This window comes from Gadus macrocephalus, chromosome 14 (genome assembly GCF_031168955.1).
Source record: "Gadus macrocephalus chromosome 14, ASM3116895v1".
NCBI classification, from domain to species: Eukaryota; Metazoa; Chordata; class Actinopteri; order Gadiformes; family Gadidae; genus Gadus; species Gadus macrocephalus.
Window position 1 is genome coordinate 11,800,143 of NC_082395.1, and position 20,829 is coordinate 11,820,971.

At 45.4% G+C, this 20,829-nt stretch overlaps 1 protein-coding gene across 3 annotated transcripts; it reads right to left on the reverse strand.

The window, feature by feature from the left end:
* Positions 1-924: 924 nt before the first annotated feature.
* Positions 925-20,525, reverse strand: tdrd3 (tudor domain containing 3). 3 transcript variants are annotated; one of them, XM_060070954.1, is made up of 14 exons: positions 20,307-20,525; positions 18,974-19,058; positions 18,118-18,183; positions 15,846-16,006; positions 12,385-12,526; positions 12,199-12,270; positions 11,613-11,759; positions 10,397-10,597; positions 8,029-8,251; positions 7,641-7,784; positions 5,813-7,191; positions 4,155-4,280; positions 1,985-2,147; positions 925-1,156 (listed from the first exon to the last, which is right to left on the reverse strand). In XM_060070954.1, exons 1-13 carry the CDS (start codon positions 20,342-20,344, stop codon positions 2,031-2,033), a joined length of 2,901 nt encoding a protein of 966 aa, XP_059926937.1. In that variant the 5' UTR covers positions 20,345-20,525; the 3' UTR covers positions 925-1,156; positions 1,985-2,030. The 3 variants fall into 3 exon arrangements, with proteins under 3 accessions (XP_059926937.1, XP_059926938.1, XP_059926936.1); XM_060070955.1 differs by lacking the exon at positions 1,985-2,147; XM_060070953.1 differs by having other exon boundaries at positions 925-2,147.
* Positions 20,526-20,829: the final 304 nt, after the last annotated feature.

Below are 20,829 nucleotides of genomic sequence, written 5' to 3' on the forward strand. Positions count from 1 at the left end.
CAGAACAAACCTCTATATTCGATTTCCCAAATTATTATCCCAAGTTAAATCCAAACGTCATCAAAAAATCAGCTCCTTGCATCCAACATGATTCTTTAGGGAACACACCGGAGGGTATTACAGAGCCATTAGGAAACTCTCTCATCCCTCTCCTCCTCCCTCCCACTCTTCACTTTCAGTGCTTCCTGTTCAATAGGTTTCCATATTACCTCCTGTCAATTATTTATCTGCGGCCACTGGGAGGAGAAAACAAATCCTGCAGCCCGGGGACACAGAATATCAGGCTGACCCTCCCACTGAACCCTGCCGCCTTTGTCTGCTCCACCCCAGCGGCGGGCCACGATTGTTTCATGATGTGTAAACGTGTTGAATGGTGAAAGCTCGGAAATGGCCGTCCAAATGCGGATGTGTGTGTGTGTGTGCGTGTGCGTGTGTTGGTACTGTGTGTGCTGCACGGTCGAAGGGGTAGCGATAGTCCCTTTTGTAATGTGCAAAATGATATCTCCACCGCGAGCATCTCCATTACAGGCGGACCAGATTGTCTTACCCAACGGATTTGCTTGGCAGAACACGACAAATGAGCGCGGGGAATCGATCTCTAGGCGTGAACGGCGACAGCGTTTTAAAGCCAATGAATAAGTCATTAGATGGCTGGGAGTATATATAAAACCATTGAACATCTTTAAGGCTGTGAATGATTAGGAAATGCACCGCAGACATTATTTTATAGGCTTATCTTTTCCGACCAAAGTTTGGGATGGATTTTACCTTATCTGATGGAGTAATTTAGTTTATCCGAGGTGGTAATTGAATTCCAAAACTTCATTAGCTTATCTACCCGACCCCGAGAAGGAAAGAGGAAGGCAGTCATTTTAAAACCTGGCGGATTCCATAGGGCACAGAAACTTAACAATAGACATGGCAGATATTTGCAACTGTAGTTTATTAACATGATAATGCAGGCGGTCTATAAACCCTCATACAATTTACAAGAGATAAGAGTCCGTAACAAAGTCCTTGGAAATTGACGTCAGGTTATTAGTTTAGCTCTTGTCCAAAGCCCTTTGAAAAAGTCTTCTCCATCTTTGGGAAGATGCGGAGCCTTCGTTAGTCAGGAAGAACTCGGGAACATCGAGGAAAGAGTGTTTCTTTCTCACTGAAACAAGTGTGGATATAGATTGATAGAAAAAAACAACAGGTGATTACTAAGCACACAATAAAATGCTTCTTTAAAAAAAGTCCTTACTCCATGTAAACCGTCTCCTGTAATGTAAACTTCTGTGAAGTTATACAAGTCTGTGCCCCAATGCATCCCAAGAGCCTCAGCTGTGTTGGTGGGGGCTGGGATTATTATTGGTTGACCATACACTAAAACAGTGGCTCCCGACCTGTTTTAGACCGCAATTTCTAGTTCTGAAGCAGATTTTTATATCTGTGTCCCGGTGGATGTCAGCGCATCGTACTGCACTAAGGGATTAGTAGTGGTTATCCTGTGCCTACCAATCATTAGGCACATCTGCTTGTACATAAAGAACCTTAAGACCTTTAAAAAAAAAATTCATCAAATATATGGAGCTTAATAGTCAGAAATCACCTGCTACCCTGTCTGCATTTCAGGTGATCACAAGTGGGGACTTTAGAAGCTCCTACCTGCTGTATCTTCTCTACCATATGGATAGGAAACGTTTGGTACAATGGTAGCACACATTAAGCTAACCTCCAAGTGCAACTTGAAGGTGAGAATAAATAAATGTGGCAAAATTTTGATTCCACTTCCACTCGCTAGAGTTTGTCTTGGCTTCAGTTATGTCAAGTTCAAGTGAGTTTTTTGGTTTATGCGTGCACTTTAATAACACATCACAAAAACGAGTTATCATTTTAATAATGCTACATATTTTCCCCACCCGGGATGCCAACGTGCAAACAGTTCTGTGATCGTGTCTTGTTTTAACAAGGTGTTGAGCTCAGCCCTTATGTAACCTACTGGCGCTTTCGGGGTGGGGGCGTGGCTGACTAGCTGGGGGGCGTGGCTAGTCCCGCGCCCGAGGGGGCTGGTAATATTGCTGCGTGGGTCGAGCCGTCCGCATCTGTCCGTCGCCGCCGTCACGAAACTCCATCGAGTCGTCATAGCAACCGTCGTCTTCCTCCTGTCAGCAGACACGGTAACACGACGCGTGTTAGCGACTGACAGGACGACGAACAGGTAGACCCCTGCCCCACACCTGGACTACTCCCTATCCCCCTCAGCCCCCCTCCCACTGGACTACCATCACTACTCCCACTGGACTACCACTACTCCCACTGGACTACCACCACTACTCCCACTGGACTACCACCACTACTCCCACTGGACTACCACCACTACTCCCACTGGACTACCACCACTACTCCCACTGGACTACCACTACTCCCACTGGACTACCACCACTACTCCCACTGGACTACCACTACTCCCACTGGACTACCACCACTACTCCCACTGGACTACCACCACTACTCCCACTGGACTACCACCACTACTCCCACTGGACTACCACCACTACTCCCACTGGACTACCACTACTCCCACTGGACTACCACCACTACTCCCACTGGACTACCACTACTCCCACTGGACTACCACCACTACTCCCACTGGACTACCACTACTCCCACTGGACTACCACCACTACTCCCACTGGACTACCATCACTACTCCCACTGGACTACCATCACTACTCCCACTGGACTACCATCACTACTCCCACTGGATTACCATCACTACTCCCACTGGACTACCACCACTACTCCCACTGGACTACCATCACTACTCCCACTGGACTACCATCACTACTCCCACTGGACTACCATCACTACTCCCACTGGACTACCATCACTACTCCCACTGGACTACCATCACTACTCCCACTGGACTACCACCACTACTCCCACTGGACTACCATCACTACTCCCACTGGACTACCATCACTACTCCCACTGGACTACCATCACTACTCCCACTGGACTACCATCAACCACTCATCCCTTTCTAACCTCTTGCCCCTCCAACTGGATAACCCTCACCCCCTTACCCCTTCCACTGGATTACCCTCACCCACTCACCCCTTCCACTGGATTACCCTCACCCACTCACCCCTCCCACTGGATTACCCTCACCCCCTCACCCCTCCCGCTGGATAACCCTCACCCCCTCATCCCTCCCACTGGATTACCCTCACCCCTTCCACTGGATTACCCTCACCCCCTCACCCCTTACATTGGATTACCCTTACCTCCTTACACTGGATTACCCACAACCCGGATTACCCTAACCTTTAACCCCCTCCCAGTGGACAACCCTCAGCCCTTCACCGATCCTCCATCATACATGCTGGAGGCCTCTCCACCTCGCTTCACCTTAACACCATCTCTCTCCCTCTTACTCTTTTTTTAAACCACCGCCACTTTACAGCAGCCAGCATGCTGAACCCCTCCCCCACCCCACCTCCCACGAGTCATCCACCAGACACGCTTTACCAAAGCGCCGTGTTTCTGGTACGTGTCATAAAGGAGCAGGTAGGGAGCACCTAGCTCCAGAATACCTACAGGTAGTCTGTGGACATTGGGGGGACATTTGAATCCAGAACCTTGCAGTTGGGAGTCACACCAAAGTAATAATATCCTGACCAGCCCAAGAAGTAACACTGATGATTCTTCCATCTAATTACTGATCTTATTGATTGGTTAAAGTGGGTATGTATGTATTGCAATCATAAGTATATTATCTATATGATATAGGCATAAGGAAGATGAAACTAGTCAAGGGGAAAGAGGCTACTAAAGTGACTCTACATTTGTGCGATACTCACAACACTTTACATCAACGATGTTTTATTGGGTTCATATGGATGTGACAATATTACGCCTTTTTCTGTTGCTCTAACTATTGACTACAAGTGACTAGTTGAAGAACATTGGTAGTGTTTGTAGTATAATTGCATCAACAATCAGGTGTATCTCTCAGTAACCCAGAGAGTGATCACAACAATGAAAAACTGTTTTTTTTTTACGCCTAAAGATACCTGCGATCGGTCAGAAATAAGAAGCCACAACTTCCTGTCTAGTCTCGTATCTCCCACTCTAACTGGCTCCTAAAGGCTTCCTTAGTTCCTCACCCAGGGGCCCGGGGCTGCAGATTTGATGCTGTGCAGTAGGACCTCTTCACAGTTGCCGAAGTCGCTGAAGACCACCACCGCTGTGCAGCCGGAGGCGTGCACCGCATCGATCCTCGCTCGGTAGAACTGAGGCCGACAGGGGGAGTGGGAGGGGGAGGGGGAGGGGGAGGGGGAGGGAGACATTGACGTTGAGGTTGAAGCAGGGAGATGGGACAGAGTGAAAGACAGTGAGAGGAGAAGGAGGAAGGTCCAAGAGGAAGAGCAACGACAGCCAAAGGGGAGCGTGAAAGGAACAGAGAAAGGGAGAGATCGAGGGTTAACGGGAGGGGAGAGAGTGAGCGAGGGAGAGAGCAAATAACATTGAGTGTTCTTCACAGAGGGAAGTCCCTTTCGCTAAAGGATAATATTTACATGGCAACGTCTTTGATGAGATCATTGAAAAGAAAAACTGGAAAATGCACCTGCGTGTAACACCTGGAGTGGTCCAAATGCATTTGTGGACAAACTATAAAGTGGTTTTAACAACAAGCACTGATGCATTAATTATACAATGGACAGCAGCTGGAAGTGTTTTCTAATGCAGATTGTCTGAACAAGCAGATCACACACATATAAACAAATTAGACATCCAAGTTCATTTCATTACCTTTTGTTTTATACCCACACATTGAACTCCCATCCATCCCAGCTCTGTGTGTAACTGCTAAACACCTATCTCATCCACATGTCTCACCAGCACATCTTACCGTGCGTTCAAAAAAGCTAAGGTGCAGAGCGAGTCAGTGTTTCCCACACACAGACCAATGTGTGGCGCAGCGCCACAGAATGAACACTGAGCGCCACAAATTGATTCAGCATTTTATTTTTTCCGCGATTTCTAAATATAAATATCGTTCTGTTCATTCATCTACGCATAGCACTCTTTCTCCCTGTCATTCTCGTTCACACATGCAGACAAGCGTGCATACATGCCAATGGTGCGCGGTTACACTGCCACTTATTGGATAAACCCTTGTATCACTGTAACACTGCAGACGCACTGACAGCGGATTCTTCCGCGCATCCTCTCAACGCGTCTACAAAGGAAAACCCAAAGCAGCGAGATATTTGCGATTAATGTGAAATGCAGTTATAGTTTATATATACTATATGGTGTTAGACCCCCAGCCCATTTTGCCGGTGATTTGAATTTTCTCTGCAGAATGGACTTTGAAATGTATTTTGCGCACGATTGCTCGATTACGTGAATGAGCAGACACGACCCTTTTGTTATGTGCGATTCTACTCATGCAAACGATGCAAATTCATTCAATTCACTCATTCACATTTGACCTTTCCCGCGGATTTTGGTCGATGCACAATCACTTGTCTGAGAAACGTGAGTAGGATATTCGCTTCGCTTTTGGTGCTAATGAACCTTTAAGGGCACCACCTAGTTTTCCACCAAGTGAATTTCCCGGGTGGCGAGCCAACCAGCCTTCCCATTGCACTGTACAAACTGCTAATCTGATCCTTCAATCATATCTCTGACCCAACCTGCGATGTCACTATAGAAGTAGCGACATCGCAAGTGGGACCTTGAACAAATCAATAAAAAAATGGCTTGTAATGGCTGTAGTGCCTGGTGGTTTGAACCAGGTTCTTTACATGTTCCTTACCTTGCCATCTTCCCAGTAGGGTGCCATACACTGGTCTCCTGGTTTCCACGATGACTCCCCCGTGTGACCTTTCTCCGACCCCTTAGGACCTTGGATTTTGTCCTGGACTGGCTTTTGGCCTGGCCTTCCCTGGCTGGGCCCTCTCTGGGAGGCAGTTCTCTTGGGAGGAGGGGCGTCTCTGGGGAGTGCTGCGACGATGTCGGGTTTGATGGGTCCCGTGTGTGGGGGGATCCTCCTGGCCTGGGGGGGAGGGTCTTCTCTACGGAAGGGCGTCGCCGTGACGTCAGGTTTGATGGGCCCGGTTCTCCTCTGCTCCCAGTCCCCATTGAGGGCAGGATCCGCACCCCTATTGGGCCGCGTGTCCCGGGACACGCCCCCGACGTCCTGGTCGGTCACCGCGGCGGGCGTCTCCGTCCACGAGATCGGCCGGTCCCCCCTCCCCGCTCGCCTCCTACCGGGATCTTCGGCTCTGTAGTCGCTGCGTCTCGTCACTCCCACCCCCCTGCCCTCAGGCGCTGGTGGATCACCGAGCTTGGGCATCGCAGAGTTCTCTCTGGGGCCTCTTCGGTGGTTCGATTCCCCTGCGCCAACTTCTCCATTGCGAGCATTGCGCTGGTGGAAGCTCTCCGAGCGTGATGCCGGCTGGTGGAAGCTCTCTGAGCGTGGGGCCGGCTGGTGGAAGCTCTCTGAGCGTGGGGCCGGCTGGTGGAAGCTCTCTGAGCGTGGTGCCGGCTGGTGGAAGCTCTCTGAGCGTGGGGCCGGCTGGTGGAAGCTCTCTGAGCGTGGGGCCGGCTGGTGGAAGCTCTCTGAGCGTGGGGCCGGCTGGTGGAAGCTCTCTGAGCGTGGGGCCGGCTGGTGGAAGCTCTCTGAGCGTGGGGCCGGCTGGTGGAAGCTCTCTGAGCGTGGGGCCGGCTGGTGGAAGCTCTCTGAGCGTGGGGCCGGCTGGTGGAAGCTCTCTGAGCGTGGTGCCGGCTGGTGGAAGCTCTCTGAGCGTGGGGCCGGCTGGTGGAAGCTCTCTGAGCGTGAGGTTGGTGGGGGCGGGGGAACCTTGGGCTGGCCGAGCACAGACGTGGATGATGAAAAGGAAGAGGTGCTGGTGTTGTGGTCGTTCTGGAAGTCCCTGCGGCCGCTGGGCAAGCGGTCGGTCCCACCACGAGGGCCTCTGTCGGGGCCAGGCCAGTGGGTGGAGCCCTGGTGGGCCGTGGAGGTGGCGTGAGGGTCTTGGCCAGGCCGGGGGAAGTCTGTGTCCCTGTTGAAGCGTGGGGGTCTGGGGGTCCGCTGGGAGAAAGAGGCTCTGGAAGAGGAGTGGAGGTCCGAGGAGGAGGAGAAGGAAGATCTCCCGTCCTGGGGCCTCCCTGCTGGCTCCTGGGGCTTAGAATCTGACAAAACACAAAATACACAATATTAATAAACAACACACCAACAGTTAACACAATGTTAATGAACTGCACAACATAAACACACACATAAACACTAAGTTAAAAAACGAAACTGAATCTTAATAAACTAAATATAATGTTGTTAAACTAAAAACACAAACTTAACAAACTACACAACATAAACAAACAAACTCATGAACACAAATTGATAAACTACACATTAACACAATGTTAATAAACTACTCAACATAGACACACAGATAAACACCACATTCATGTACACATAACACAGCCATACACACAATGTTAATATTCTAAACAACGTAGTCTCTCAGAATGGACTTTTATTAAACAAATTAAACATACAGGTATTGAAGCCAGAGTTCAGTGCAGATAGAGACAGACAGACAGAGATAGAGACAGACAGTATGACCAGAAAGCACACCAACCATTGATGGAGAACGATCCTATCTTTGACTCCAAGAAGTCGAACAGCGTGCTGGGTCCAGACGGCCTTCCACCTGCTCCCTCTCCATCTTCTTCATCCTCACCCCTCGACCGCCCTCTCCCCCTGCCCCTGCCCCTGCCCCTGCCTGCGCACACACACACACACACACGCACACACACTTATGGATGTGTTTTGTTGTGCGAGTGAGTCTAGGAGAACTTTCTCATCTATATCTCTCTCGAAAACACTGTTTATCGCCTCTTGGGATTTTGTAGAGAGTGAATAAAAGGTATAATTTTCATGCAGTGGTTGAATGTATGTGTGTGTGCAAGAGTGTGTGTGTGTGTGTGTGTGTGTGCCTGTGGAAGAGTATACGTATGTGTACATACCCCTGGGTGGGGGCCTGCCGGGGTCGGACCCGTGCATGTCGTAGGACGAGCCGTGTCTGCTTGGGCCCTGGCTAGGGGTGGGGCTAGGGGCAGGGCTAGTGGCTGCAGTCAGCAGGCTATTCAGAGCAGCCTCCAAGTTGTTGTTGTGGTCCATCAGAGCCACCCGAGCGTCCTCTTTATCAAAGCCCATCTCCATGATGTCCTTCAGGGCCCGCTCATCCACCTGGCAGAGAGACGGAGGGGGAATTTACATTTATTGACAAAATATTATTATTCCACAATCTCAGATAAGATCTCAGAAAGAGGGAGGAGAGGGTGAGCAGGGTAAGAAGGAGAGAAAGAAAGAAGGAGACAGAAGAGGGAGGAGAGAGAAGGATATAAAGTGATACATAGAGAGAGGAGGAAGAGATGGGCGGGGGGGTTATATAGAGGAGAAAGTGACACAGAGAGAGATTAAAAACCCATTCTGAGGAAGCAGAACAGATGAGGAGTACTTTGTTCGAGGAAGGTCAGGTAGGTAAGTATGTGTCAGGGATGTGATAGGATGAGTGAAACAACGAACACAATGAATGAATGTTGAAAATTTAAGGAGAGAAAAGAGGCGGAGATGGAGGAGGGATTATCAGAGAACCAGATAAAGAAGGAAACAGGGGGATGTCCATTCTTGATAGAATAACACAGAACAGGGAGAGAAGTCTTCCTACAGTTCATTGTCCTTTTCAAAACTGGCAGATTTGCGTTAAGCCTTCCCAGCCCACTTGATTAATTAAAGGATGTCTACAAGAATCACAGTTAAAAAAGTTTTAAAGATGTACAACAACATCGACTCATAATATATAAAAACGCACTGACAAACAATTGCAATTGCGGAAACCTTTGCTGTTAACGTATAATTGGCCATAGAAGGATTCTCGGAATGGTGACTCTTGCTACGATGACGTCCAAAGCCCACATTAATGTCGGTTGTTCATGTTTGCATTAGATCTATGAGTTTAGTTATTCTAACAAAAAGGACAGTCTACAATGTCAATGAGATTGAAAACAACAACATTTCTTTGAAAAATAAAAATAAACATGTAGGCTATAAATGATTGTTACTAATTAAACCGGCGATGAAGTCAAGGATTACATGCTTGACTTCTGACATCAATGCGTTTGTCTTTCAATCTGCAAATAAATGCCAACGCATCCATTCCTATTGTATAATGAAACGTTTAATAATTTGAAACACTGACGCCTTAAGGTACATGGCATAGCCAGAGCTATGCATTTTAGGAAAATACACAAGGTCAGAAATAGTCTTGCTAACTTTAATAATCAGTGTCTGGCGGATTTAACCATTATCTGTTATAACTAGACCCCTGTTTAGTTTGAGGAAGAAAGAACCTTGGGCTGCACACACACAAATCAGCTGTATCACATTATTATTAATCTTTTACATGAATAGGTGAATGTGAGTGAGCAGAATATAATCAGTGGTCATTAGACAAGATTCAAAGCCCAATGGGAAGGATTGAGAACGGTACTAAGTGAGGCTGGGAGGAGGGATCGGGAGAGTTGGGATGTATCATGATGATAGTGTGTCGCTGATTAATGTATTGGTGGTGATAGCGTAGGCTGGTGATGATACTGTGTTGGTGATGATAGTGTGGGGCTGTGAATTTCCACTGGTCATGTCCAGCCGGTTTCCGAGCCAGACACTCGTCCAGTATGCCCAGTACTGGCACCACCAAGCATTCTCGTAATTAGCCAATCAAAACAGGAATCTCGCTGGGAAACAACATGAGTGTGTGGTGTCCTTAGAGGAGAGAGCTAGGCAAGCTCTTCAGAGTTTTTCTAATTAGCAGGGCTAGTCATAGTGCCACTGCAACCAATAATACTTCAGAGAGGGCCATCATGCTAACAAAAAGGAAGCATTCCTCTCTCAAAGGGCTTCCTGAAAACACTTCAGCACTTCATATGAACCGAAAGCAGAGGGTTTTGTTGACCAGAGCTGCTCTCTTTCCAGTCCCAAGCCACAGATAATATCTCTTATCAAAGGCCTTGAGGATGAACTTAAGACTTGAGGGCTATATCATGCTACTGTGAGAAGGGGAGCTAGAGAGAGGGGACGGGAGGAAGAGGCAGAAGAAGAGCTATAGAGAGGGAGGGAGTAACGGGAGGAAGAGCAAGAAGGAGATCGAGAGAGGGAGGGAGGGAGAGCTGGGCGGGATTTAAATCATTGTACCCTTCTCAGGATCAATGATTTAACCAGCAACCCATCGAGACTCCAACCTGCCCTGACCTCTGGCTAATGAAGAAAGTGCTAAGAGCTCAATGATGTAATGTCAGGATGTAATGGGATGTAATGATTAGTGGTGTCCCTCACCAGCTCCCTGTAGTTCCCATCCTGTCTGCTCTCCCTCCCTGGCTCCCTGTAGTTCCCATCTTGTCGGCTGTCGCTCCTCTCCGTCCACTCGCTTCGATCCTCTCGTTGGCGGTACGCGTGGGAGTCTCGGCCGCGGTAGGAGGAGCCACTGCTAATCAGGTTCCCGCCAGCATTTCCCCCGCCGCCAAATGTGCGAGGAGCCTGAGCACAGAGACATGAGAAGTAACCAACCAGTGAGCCACAGGTGAGCAACAGGATACTTACACAAGCAACCAATCCAATTAGCTAGCAGGAGATCATCAGGTAAGCAACCGTTTATTTGCAAAAGTAACTAATCCAATTAGCTAGCTGGAAACCAACAGGTGAGCAACAGGTCAGTTACATAGGTAACCAATCAAATTAGCCAGAGTGATAGGTTTATTAGACAGGTGACCAATCCAAGTAACAACATGATGATCAGGTGGGCATGAACAGGTGGGCAACTGGAAAGTTACACAAGTTACCGATCTAATTATCTAGAGGGTGACTGAGAGTTGGGAAACAATAATTGAAGAACGGATCTTAATTGATTATAATGGCTTGATTATATACTTGATTGTTTGCCTGGTGCAATGAGATGCCACGCCCTAGTGTACAAAAGCCAACAAATGGTGCGTTTGAGATACGTCATACACCACTTTGCTCTTGTGACATTATTTCATGTATTTAGCACTTATGGCGTTCCCATTTGACTTTGTGGGCATCGCTACATGACGAGTCGGGAAGAACAGTCATTGGCTGGTCATTGTTAGTGGTAGCTACATTAGCCTCTTTTGCAAACCAGCCCGAACAACAAAACTCGACATTGTATTGCACACAGCCTGACCGTGCAACGCATAAATTGGTGACCGGATTAAAGCAGCAATGTAATCAAGTGGATAAGAGCATTTAGGCCAACGTGGCACAAATACAAAGAAAATACATCTCATTATGGTTGCAGCCATCTTGGTTCGTCGAGTCTTACGGTTAGCCTCGCTGAACTCGGTGGGCTCTCAGGAGCACGAGTTCAACAGGTTAAAGGGGGCACGCCTCCGGGGAAATCGCAAGAAAGCTGGGAGATTTCCCCCTTTGCAACTCGTGCAGGTGTTGTACGATGCATCTCGAACACGCCATACAGTCATTGGTCTCGCGCTCGCGTCAGGTGTAGACGGTTTAACATGGAAACGTAATGCCTCACCTCCTTGGTCTTGGCAACCTCAGCAATGGCGGCCGTGCGCTGCTTCTCAAACTGCTCGTTCTCCTCGGGCTTGAGGGGGGTGGGGCTCTGAAGGGTCTTCCTCCGGTCCAGGGCCTTACTGTCCACCTCCTCCTGCCTCACACACTTCTGTAGCGGTAGACAGAGGTTACTACGGCACTCCTGTGGTAGGTGGTGTTGTTGTGATGGTGATTGTGTCATATGTTTGTCATTTATCGTTGTGGTGGGTGCCAAGTTATTTTGCTGGGCTCTTATTGTTGAGGTTGTTGTATTTTGTTAAAGGTTGTTTTCGTTGTTGATATAGTGTTGTGGCTGTGTAATTGTAGTAGTTTTTTTTATTGTTGCGATGAGATGGTAGTTTTAACTTTGTGGCTGAGGTAATTCTGGTATTCGTAGTTTAATTGTTTAGGTAGTAGTGGAAGTTGTAGCTGCACTGTTGAAGTTGTTATTTAGTTGTCGTATTTCGTTTGTTGAGGATGTGGTGGTGGTTGTAGTTTTATTGTTGTTGTCACAGTGGTATTGTGGTGATTGTTAAAGTATTTTGTGTTGTCCTAATCTTTCCGCCCACCTGTCCAAACGGTACGAAGGGCGGAGGTCCTCCTTCTGCTCCGATGTTACTCCGGCTGTGTTTGGCCAAACTCTGAAACCATGACAACGGACCACTTCACCAACTGGCGTGTGGATGATCGTCGGGCTTGACATCCCGTAACCCCGTTGACTTGATCAAAAAAAACATGCGAGCCACAAGCCTCACCCTCTGCAGTTCCCATTTCTCCACCATGAACTGAACCTCCCCTCCCAGGACACAAATCTTGGAATCCTCCAGGAGCAGGAAGCCATTTCTAACCTGGACCGTACCAAGTAGCTTCACCTTCGTTCCAGGAGGGGTGTTCAAACTGAGAAAAGGGAGGACATGAGTTTGTCAGAGGAGAAAGTGCAGGACAGTAGCATGAATAGAAGAAAAAGTAAAAAAAAATGAAATACTATGAATACGGAATCACCTCGATAGCCTAACCCCTCCATACCCTTGCCTTCAACTCTCCTCCCACCTCAAAATTCTCCCCTCAATCTCCTCCCACCTCTACGCCCCAGCCTCCTTTTTCTCCCTCCCCCCCACCACTCTCTAAATTACATGGAGCAGGTCCAGGGGAGGCCAGGCCCATGTGTGTGCGTGTGTGCATGTGTGTGTGTCTCATCATACGTCATCAGGCCCTCCCTCATTACCGAGCTCCAGCCACCAGATGTCAGCGTGGCTAGAATGGATTTCAATCTAAAACACTGGGCTGTCCTAGTCAGCAAGGTCTCCTACACGCACATACATACACACACTGTAAAACACGTGCACGCACAAAATGGATAGAGATGCAGACAAAAACCCACAGCAAAATACACATAATCGCACAAACACACAAACACACACACGGACTCCCGCAGAGAGCAGACACAGTTGGATCCTTCTTGCTACTTAATGCACTGTTATTTTCCCTGACTTTCAGATGTTTCAGTCACACACACCCTTACCCATAGACACACACCCTAAATGCAAGACACGCAAACACCACACACACACACACACACACTGACTCACCATACAAATTGACACAACAGACCCACACACACACACACACACACACACACACACACACACACACACACACACACACACACACACACACACACACACACACACACACACACACACACACACACACACAAACACACACACACAGTAAGACGTGGTGTTTGTGTCTCTGCATGTATGCAGCTCATGAAGAGAGCTTTTGTTCTGTTCTCTCCCCCCCTCCACCTGTACAGCCTGCACTGGTTGTCATGGCAGCGGTCGCTGCGGCCACCGCTGCCGGGATGGAGATGTCATTACCAGGGAAGTGGTTAGTAGATCAGCTGCCACAGAGTGGAAACAGCAGATAAAGGGAAAATAGAGAGGAGATGTTGACAAGGAGGGGAGAAGGGGTGTGCGTGTTTCAGAGATGGTGTGTGTGTGTGTGTGTGTGTGTGTGTGTGTGTGTGTGTGTGTGTGTGTGTGTGTGTGTGTGTGTGTGTGTGTGTGTGTGTGTGTGTGTGTGTGTGTGTGTGTGTGTGTGTGTGTGAGAGATAGAGTTAGGCTATCTGTGTGAAACAAGCTGGAGGAGGGATAACAGGAAATTGAGGACAGAGGAACAGCGGAGATTGCAGATGAAAAAAAAGAGCTGAAATTCAGCAGAGACGCCAGACAGGACTGGTAAACAATGTTTAAGATGATGTGATTACACAGCTAAATGCGGCAATGTTTATTGTGAGCGTCTGCTTTAAAATAGAGGAAACCACTGTGAATCACAACACTGAATCACAACACACACATCACACACAAAATAACCCAAGGGAAAGTATGAAATATATAGCGGAAGTCTTAATATTAGTAACCATAATGAATCCTAAAAGTTCCAAATAATCTGAGTAAAAGAACTATATACAGTGTGAGTGTTAACATTGGTAACTATTGTGAATGGTGACTATTTAAAAAGAATCCTAGTGAAAGTAGTATTATACATTACAGTGTAAGTCTTAACATTACCCTCATCACTTATAGAGGGCCGCTCTTGAACTTTCAATGCAAGTAAAATTTCATTTAATGTGAAGTACTATAGTATATTTGTAATATTTAAGTTTGATACTTGGGGTTAGTTGCTTGCTGCTTATGTTTTCATACTCGCGTGCTCAACATTTACAGTGTCTGCCTATTAGGGTGCCGGCATATACATTCACTCTGTCCTTGAATGTCCTCCCTTTTTGCGCAAGTTTATAGGCGTTCAGGGTTAGAGTGCAGGGAACGGTGAGACATTCAGAGACGTGATGGATGAGGTTAGCTCGGGAAGCTGGAACAAGTGTGCCACCTTTGCACGCCAACACAGTACTGCAGCTAGAGTGGTTGCGGTTGCTGTGCTTTTGTTACTTGTGCACACTCTTTACCAAGGCAATGTTGGCTCTCCCTATACCCTGACTCCTGTCCGCAATTTGCAATTGAACCCGACATCATATTGAAAAACAATAATATTGCATAAAACATATGTACATGTGTAGAAGTTCTCCTGTGTGCAGAAGGGAGAGGGAGAGAGATGCATTTCTGAATTGCTCATATAATTGCGATGGAAATAGGCCTACTCTCAATGAACCGAGATCGGTACTACTAAAAACTAGCTGGCAGAACCCCCCCCCCAAAGTTCAGAGATGTCCCTGTACCAGCTCCAAATATTTTTAAGATAGGACACATGGGATCCAATTCCCAAAGTGTTTTTTATATAATTATGTTACTTATGCCTCTACTTAAACTCAACAAAAGTTAACTTTTAGTCCAACAGTATGCAGCTATTATTTGTGAATATTATTTCCCCACCTCATCCATCCCATGGATGGAAACTGTTTGTACAGTTATGAACTAGTTTACTAGTACATAACTGTTTACTAGGAGATTACTAGTCCCCACCAACATGAACATCTAACATGTGATCCATGTTAGATGATCCATCATCCCAAGCCATCCCATGGCCCACATTATGGATATTTTATGGATATTTTCTCCAACTTGGAGAGGAGTGGTGGCATAGACCTCTCACATCACACTCATTCAAGGCAAAAACCTGCTTGACTTTCGTCGTTGTGCAAAATTTTTTATATTCTCAGCTAATTTAGCAAGCACTTAGTTTAGCTGCAGAGCAGTATCACATGCGGTTTCCCATCGCATAATAGTGTCCCGTAAATGGGCTCTCTTTCTTCTACGCTTTCTTCTATGCTAGCCAATTCAGCTTGTGTGCAGAGGACAACATGACTTAGGCAAATGCTAATAATAAAATTAACAAATTAATAATTTAGCAGACATTTCCAAAGTGTTTGCTAAATGATTGCATCCATTTTGACTTACAATGAATTCAGTCACATGTCATTAATGGGCAAGTAGGGGTTGGGTTCGTAGGGTTGACTACCGGTAGACTGCGGACGTTGGGGGATCGAACCCAGAACCTATGGTCTGGGAAGTCCTTACCACACTAACCTGCTCCCTGTCTGAGCGACTAGAAGGCAAGGAGATGAAGACAGCAGAATGTGTGTGTGTGTGTGTGTGTGTGTGTGTGTGTGTGTGTGTGTGTGTGTGTGTGTGTGTGTGTGTGTGTGTGTGTGTGTGTGTGTGTGTGTGTGTGTGTGTGTGTGTGTGTGTGTGTGTACCTGATCTTGGACAGCTGTTTGTATTCGAGCGCTGGGCAGCTGGTGTGTCCGTCTGTCATGTGCACGCGCAGCATGCGGGGCGCCGCCTGGGAATGCTCCTGCTCTTTAGGGGCCGCGATGTTCCTCACCTTCTGCACCTGCAGCACACATGGTCCCTCTACCTACACACACACACACACACACACACACACAGCGGAAGATTAGAGGACTTTCCTCTGAAACTCCCCTTCTTTAAGAAACCTTAATCATACATTGAACAGCCACTGGGTAGGTGCTAGGATGGAATAATGGTGTATAAATAGTCTCACTACCACGCTGGGAACACCAGGCTGTTAGCATCACATGCTATTTAATTCGTCTTTGCTATGCATTGGGAGATTTTTTCGTTTCTGATTAATTACAGAGCTCTTCAGACTCACAGCCAAACGGGAGGGGGAGGGGGGGGTTTCAGGTCACTGCTCCTTCGGTGTGTGAGAGCCATCTAGTGGTGCTTGGTGAGAACTGCATGCTAGTTGCTTAGTAACTTCACTATTTTGAATGTTGCCTTCGGCAAGTCCAGATCTACCATATGGGCAATCTTGGCACGTGCCCAGGGGTCCCTGGGCACCAAAGGGCCCTCCACGATGCGATTCTTCACAGAAATATGACACAGCACTTGACCCATTCTCTTGATATTCCTAATGATCAAATCGGTTGGATATATATCAGTTTTAATCTTTATTTTATGCAGTCCATGTCCACCCACACTAGAGTTGGCTGGTCACGCAGTTTTGACCTGCTTTTTACTGTTGTAGACCTAGCATAATACACTTCTATGCCGACATTTTTAATGTTAGATCCATTGGGGACGGGGGAAGGGTAGGCTACTGTGTAATTTCGCAGGTTGTATAAAAATGTTGACCAAACGTCAGCTCTATAGAGAGGAGTGCTGCTGACCGGGCTGCCTCTTCTGCAGGTGTACACCGCTAGACACACGGGACTCGTACTGGCCCTCGTGTTTTTGGGCCCCCGTCACACACCACTAATTGAGTGTTAATATCTATGGATTATCGAATATCTTAATTAACTATCAATCTTAATAAACATTCTAACTGCAGAAGCTGCTACAGATATGTGTTATTATTTAGAAACAGCACCACAGTAGGGCTATGCTGTTACACACGTTTCTGATATATTGCCTGGATGCCACCAAACGTTGGCAAAGTAACACTGCTTTGAGGCAAAGTCTATATATCCTGCTTCAAAACTATGTAAAAACACATACTACTACTACGACTACAACATAACATAAAATGCTTAGATGTAAGATGTAGGAAAATGTATACACAATTATTTTCAATTGCAATGCGTTTGTAATGGGGGGGTGGGGGGCTATCAGTTTTAGTGCCAGGGGCCCTTTGGGGGAACTAATCCAACCATGGCCCTTGCGATAAAATGTAGGCGTGCACGATGCAATGGAGGACACAGGGATGGCACAGTGCTGCTCTACATCCAGAGCAACAGTATGCTTTGGTTCAGCACTGCTGCATGCATAATCGACTTCAGGTTCCCCAGGATCAGGTTTAATCAATTCTTATTTCCTAACTGTTGAAAGCAGAGCACCATACATGCCTCACTCACAGGGAATCTTTTTGACAGAGCTACCGCTGGTAAAATAAATATAAACATAAAACTATCATATTTGTTACTCTTCTTAACTATTCCTGAACAGCGGCTAAAAGCAACAATGCCAGTGTGTGGCCTTGTTTACATTCTGGGAACATTTTGTCTAGATTTGACAGAGCCTGGCAAAAAAAGAATTGACGTTGTAGCCACATCTTGTTGGAGGGAGCTTAAAAGTCGGATGTGAAGTGAGGTTTTTCCTGGTCTCACACGCTGTAATAGAGAGATTCAGGTTTATTTGACTAACAAAACATGATCTAATTACTTACTCATTGCCCCATTACTAAATCCATGTTCAATGATAGTCAACCCTAAATATAGCTAAATAGATATTGGTGGATTAGTGGGACCATATCGCCAGATCTACTCTTTAAGGACAGTGAATCACCATAAAAGTCCTTCTATGACAAAGACCAAAGTTATATATTGCTAATGTTTAAATTTGTGGAAAGCTTGCTAATATATTGGAACAATTATATTGCCAACGGATGTTTTAGTGATGCTAGGGGAGAAGGTGACAAAGTTATTAACATCCAGACCAGCGTTGTTCTTTAAGGGAAAATGCAGAATGGAAAGTATATTCCAGGGAACCAGACCCCGCTGGATTCACCTTGTCAACTTTTCCACTGTTGATCTCTGAAGGAAGCACCTTCCGGCCGATCGGTCTCAGATCACTCTGGAAGAAAACAAAGGAGTAAATATGAATGACATGTAAAGAAATTTAATAATATTGTATCTATAAATAAATATGTTATCTATAAACACATAGCGAACATCAGCCTATACATAAAAGCATAGTATAGTAAATGACACTGAAAAAATAAGATGGTAATTAATAAGCCCAGAGGAGACATTTTGGTGTCAGAATGGAACCTACAGTAGATAAAAACTAGAGATAATACATCTATATTCACAATGATTAGTAGAAATAAAAAAAAAATACAGTTGAGGTCGACACCACACAGAATATGCAACATCATTGAAACTAATCATTGACCATTATCGAACATTAACAAATAATGTGTTTCAATGACTAAATCTGACTTTAAAAAAAGTTGTTGTCAATGTCTTAGTTGCTTTATGTTTCCAAAAGGTAACATTTTTGTTGGATGATTGCAACTACTTCATAATCTGATCTGATGTTTGTTTATACTGAGAAACACAGACACCTGCTCCATGTAGATCAATACAGGACGAGTCGTCCTGTATTGATCTACATGGACAAGACAAGACACTGCTCTACCAGCTCCATTGGGAGAGCATGTCCCTAACACTGCAATGGCGGGGGGCTCCATTTCCACTGGGACGGCCCATACTAAGAAAGTATGTATCAATTATAGATAAAAGCGTAGAGCAGGTGGCATACATTAAGCCATATGTTAACTTACATGAAGAGAAGAAGCAGGACAACTGTGGTAAATGTATCTTAAATTAAAGCAGCAAGAACTCTCTGAAAAATAACTTACATCAAGCGCTATACGGATGATGTCATTGTGGGAAGCCTTCTCATTCGTGCCTTTGAGTTGTGCTATCCCAGCATCAGTGAGGTGCCTGCATGGAGGAGCACGGCAGTGGGGTCAGAAGCGGTTAGCATATCAATAACAGTGTATCATTTATATTGTGACTACTAAAACACATGCCTAATGAACTGCCAAAAAGCTCTGTTACACAAATATGTCCAACATGACAGACAAATGGATATATATCAGATATGGTATTGGATTATTCACGATACAAGGTTTTATTCTGACATACCTTAAAATGTGTATACTACTATGAAATGCATCTAAGGCAAATTATTCAACATATCTTTGGTCATAAGTAGATCTATACCTTACTATTGTGTCAAATCGAATTATTGTTACAAACCATGCTTTCATAACATCCAGTCATATCTAAAATCATGGTGATTTATTCTGACTGAACGGTAAGAACTAGTCTACCTGTCGCCAACCTTGAGTTGCCTACAGGTAGACTGCGTATAATTCAGAATTCAGAAACAGAAAGGAAACGACCCAAACCCTACGTTACCCTTCTTCTGAATAAATACTGAACCATTTGGGAATAAAGACTCTTCTAAGTGAATGTATGCTTAATAAACATCAAAATACAATGTACTATTATATTTGAATACTACAGAAGGCAATGCGTTATTGGCATTTATTGGATAAAACAGAAGATATAAATGAATCAAAAAGCCAAAGTCTGGATATTTAATGTGATGTCTAATATACTCCCATGCAACTATTAAGGTTAAGTAATAGAACAGGTTGAGTTGACGGTGTTCAACACAATGTCTCACTGAATTAAGTCATCACACTATAATTTTCGACCGATGAGTTTGCTTAATTTAATCGAATCTAGTTCAACACAACTATGCTATGCTATTGTATAACGTAGTAGTACAATGGTGGTAGAAGTTATTCATAGAAATGAAATCCTTGGATGTCAGGATCCTGCACCTTGTAAGTAACAATTAACTAATACAAGTTCAAAAATACATAGGATAGAGATAAAACATACATGGGGAAAAAGACATTGAGAAACAACAGTGCAGGCTTCAGTTTTAAAATATGAAATAACGTTAGTCCAATATTGCAAAAGAATAGTACACTAAGACAATGTTACATATATGAACATATTCATATCTGGTAATAATCTGAATTAAGTCAGATTATTACCAGATATTCCTCTAACAACATTATAATAATGATAAGTATTCATTATTATTATTAAAAAACAGCAATATTATAGTACAGCTAGCACTGTACATAGCCAGTCTGCTCTAGAAGCACATACCATCCTTCTCTGCTGAGAGATCCTGACAGATCTGTCATCGTTCTCCCTTTCTCGAAACGCTTCGTATCATAAATGAAGAAAGCGATATTTAAATGCAGCACTTCTTAACAAAGAACATACGTTTTTTTATATACATTATTCAGGAATCAAACGTAAACTTTAGCTTGCTAGCGCTAAAGCCACACAACACGGTGCAGCGACGTCATCAGTGCGCGACGAGGCTGGCTGCCTTTCAAGACGACAGAAGTCTAGTCGCTTTGGCGCCCCTAAGTGGTAGGAAGGAGAAGTGCCAATATTTATGTAGAACGTAAACAGCTGTGCCATTATTCCATCCAATATGATTCATAGGGGTTCCCTCACTGATGTGACTTCTGTATCCACCAAACAATTAAGATCTTCTTCTTAAAATATATATATATATGTTGTTTAACGTAAATAAATCATATATTTTTGCCTATTTGATACCAAACAAATCATATTTTTTTACCTATTTCATAAAGTTTCACAGCAATTCTGAACAGTA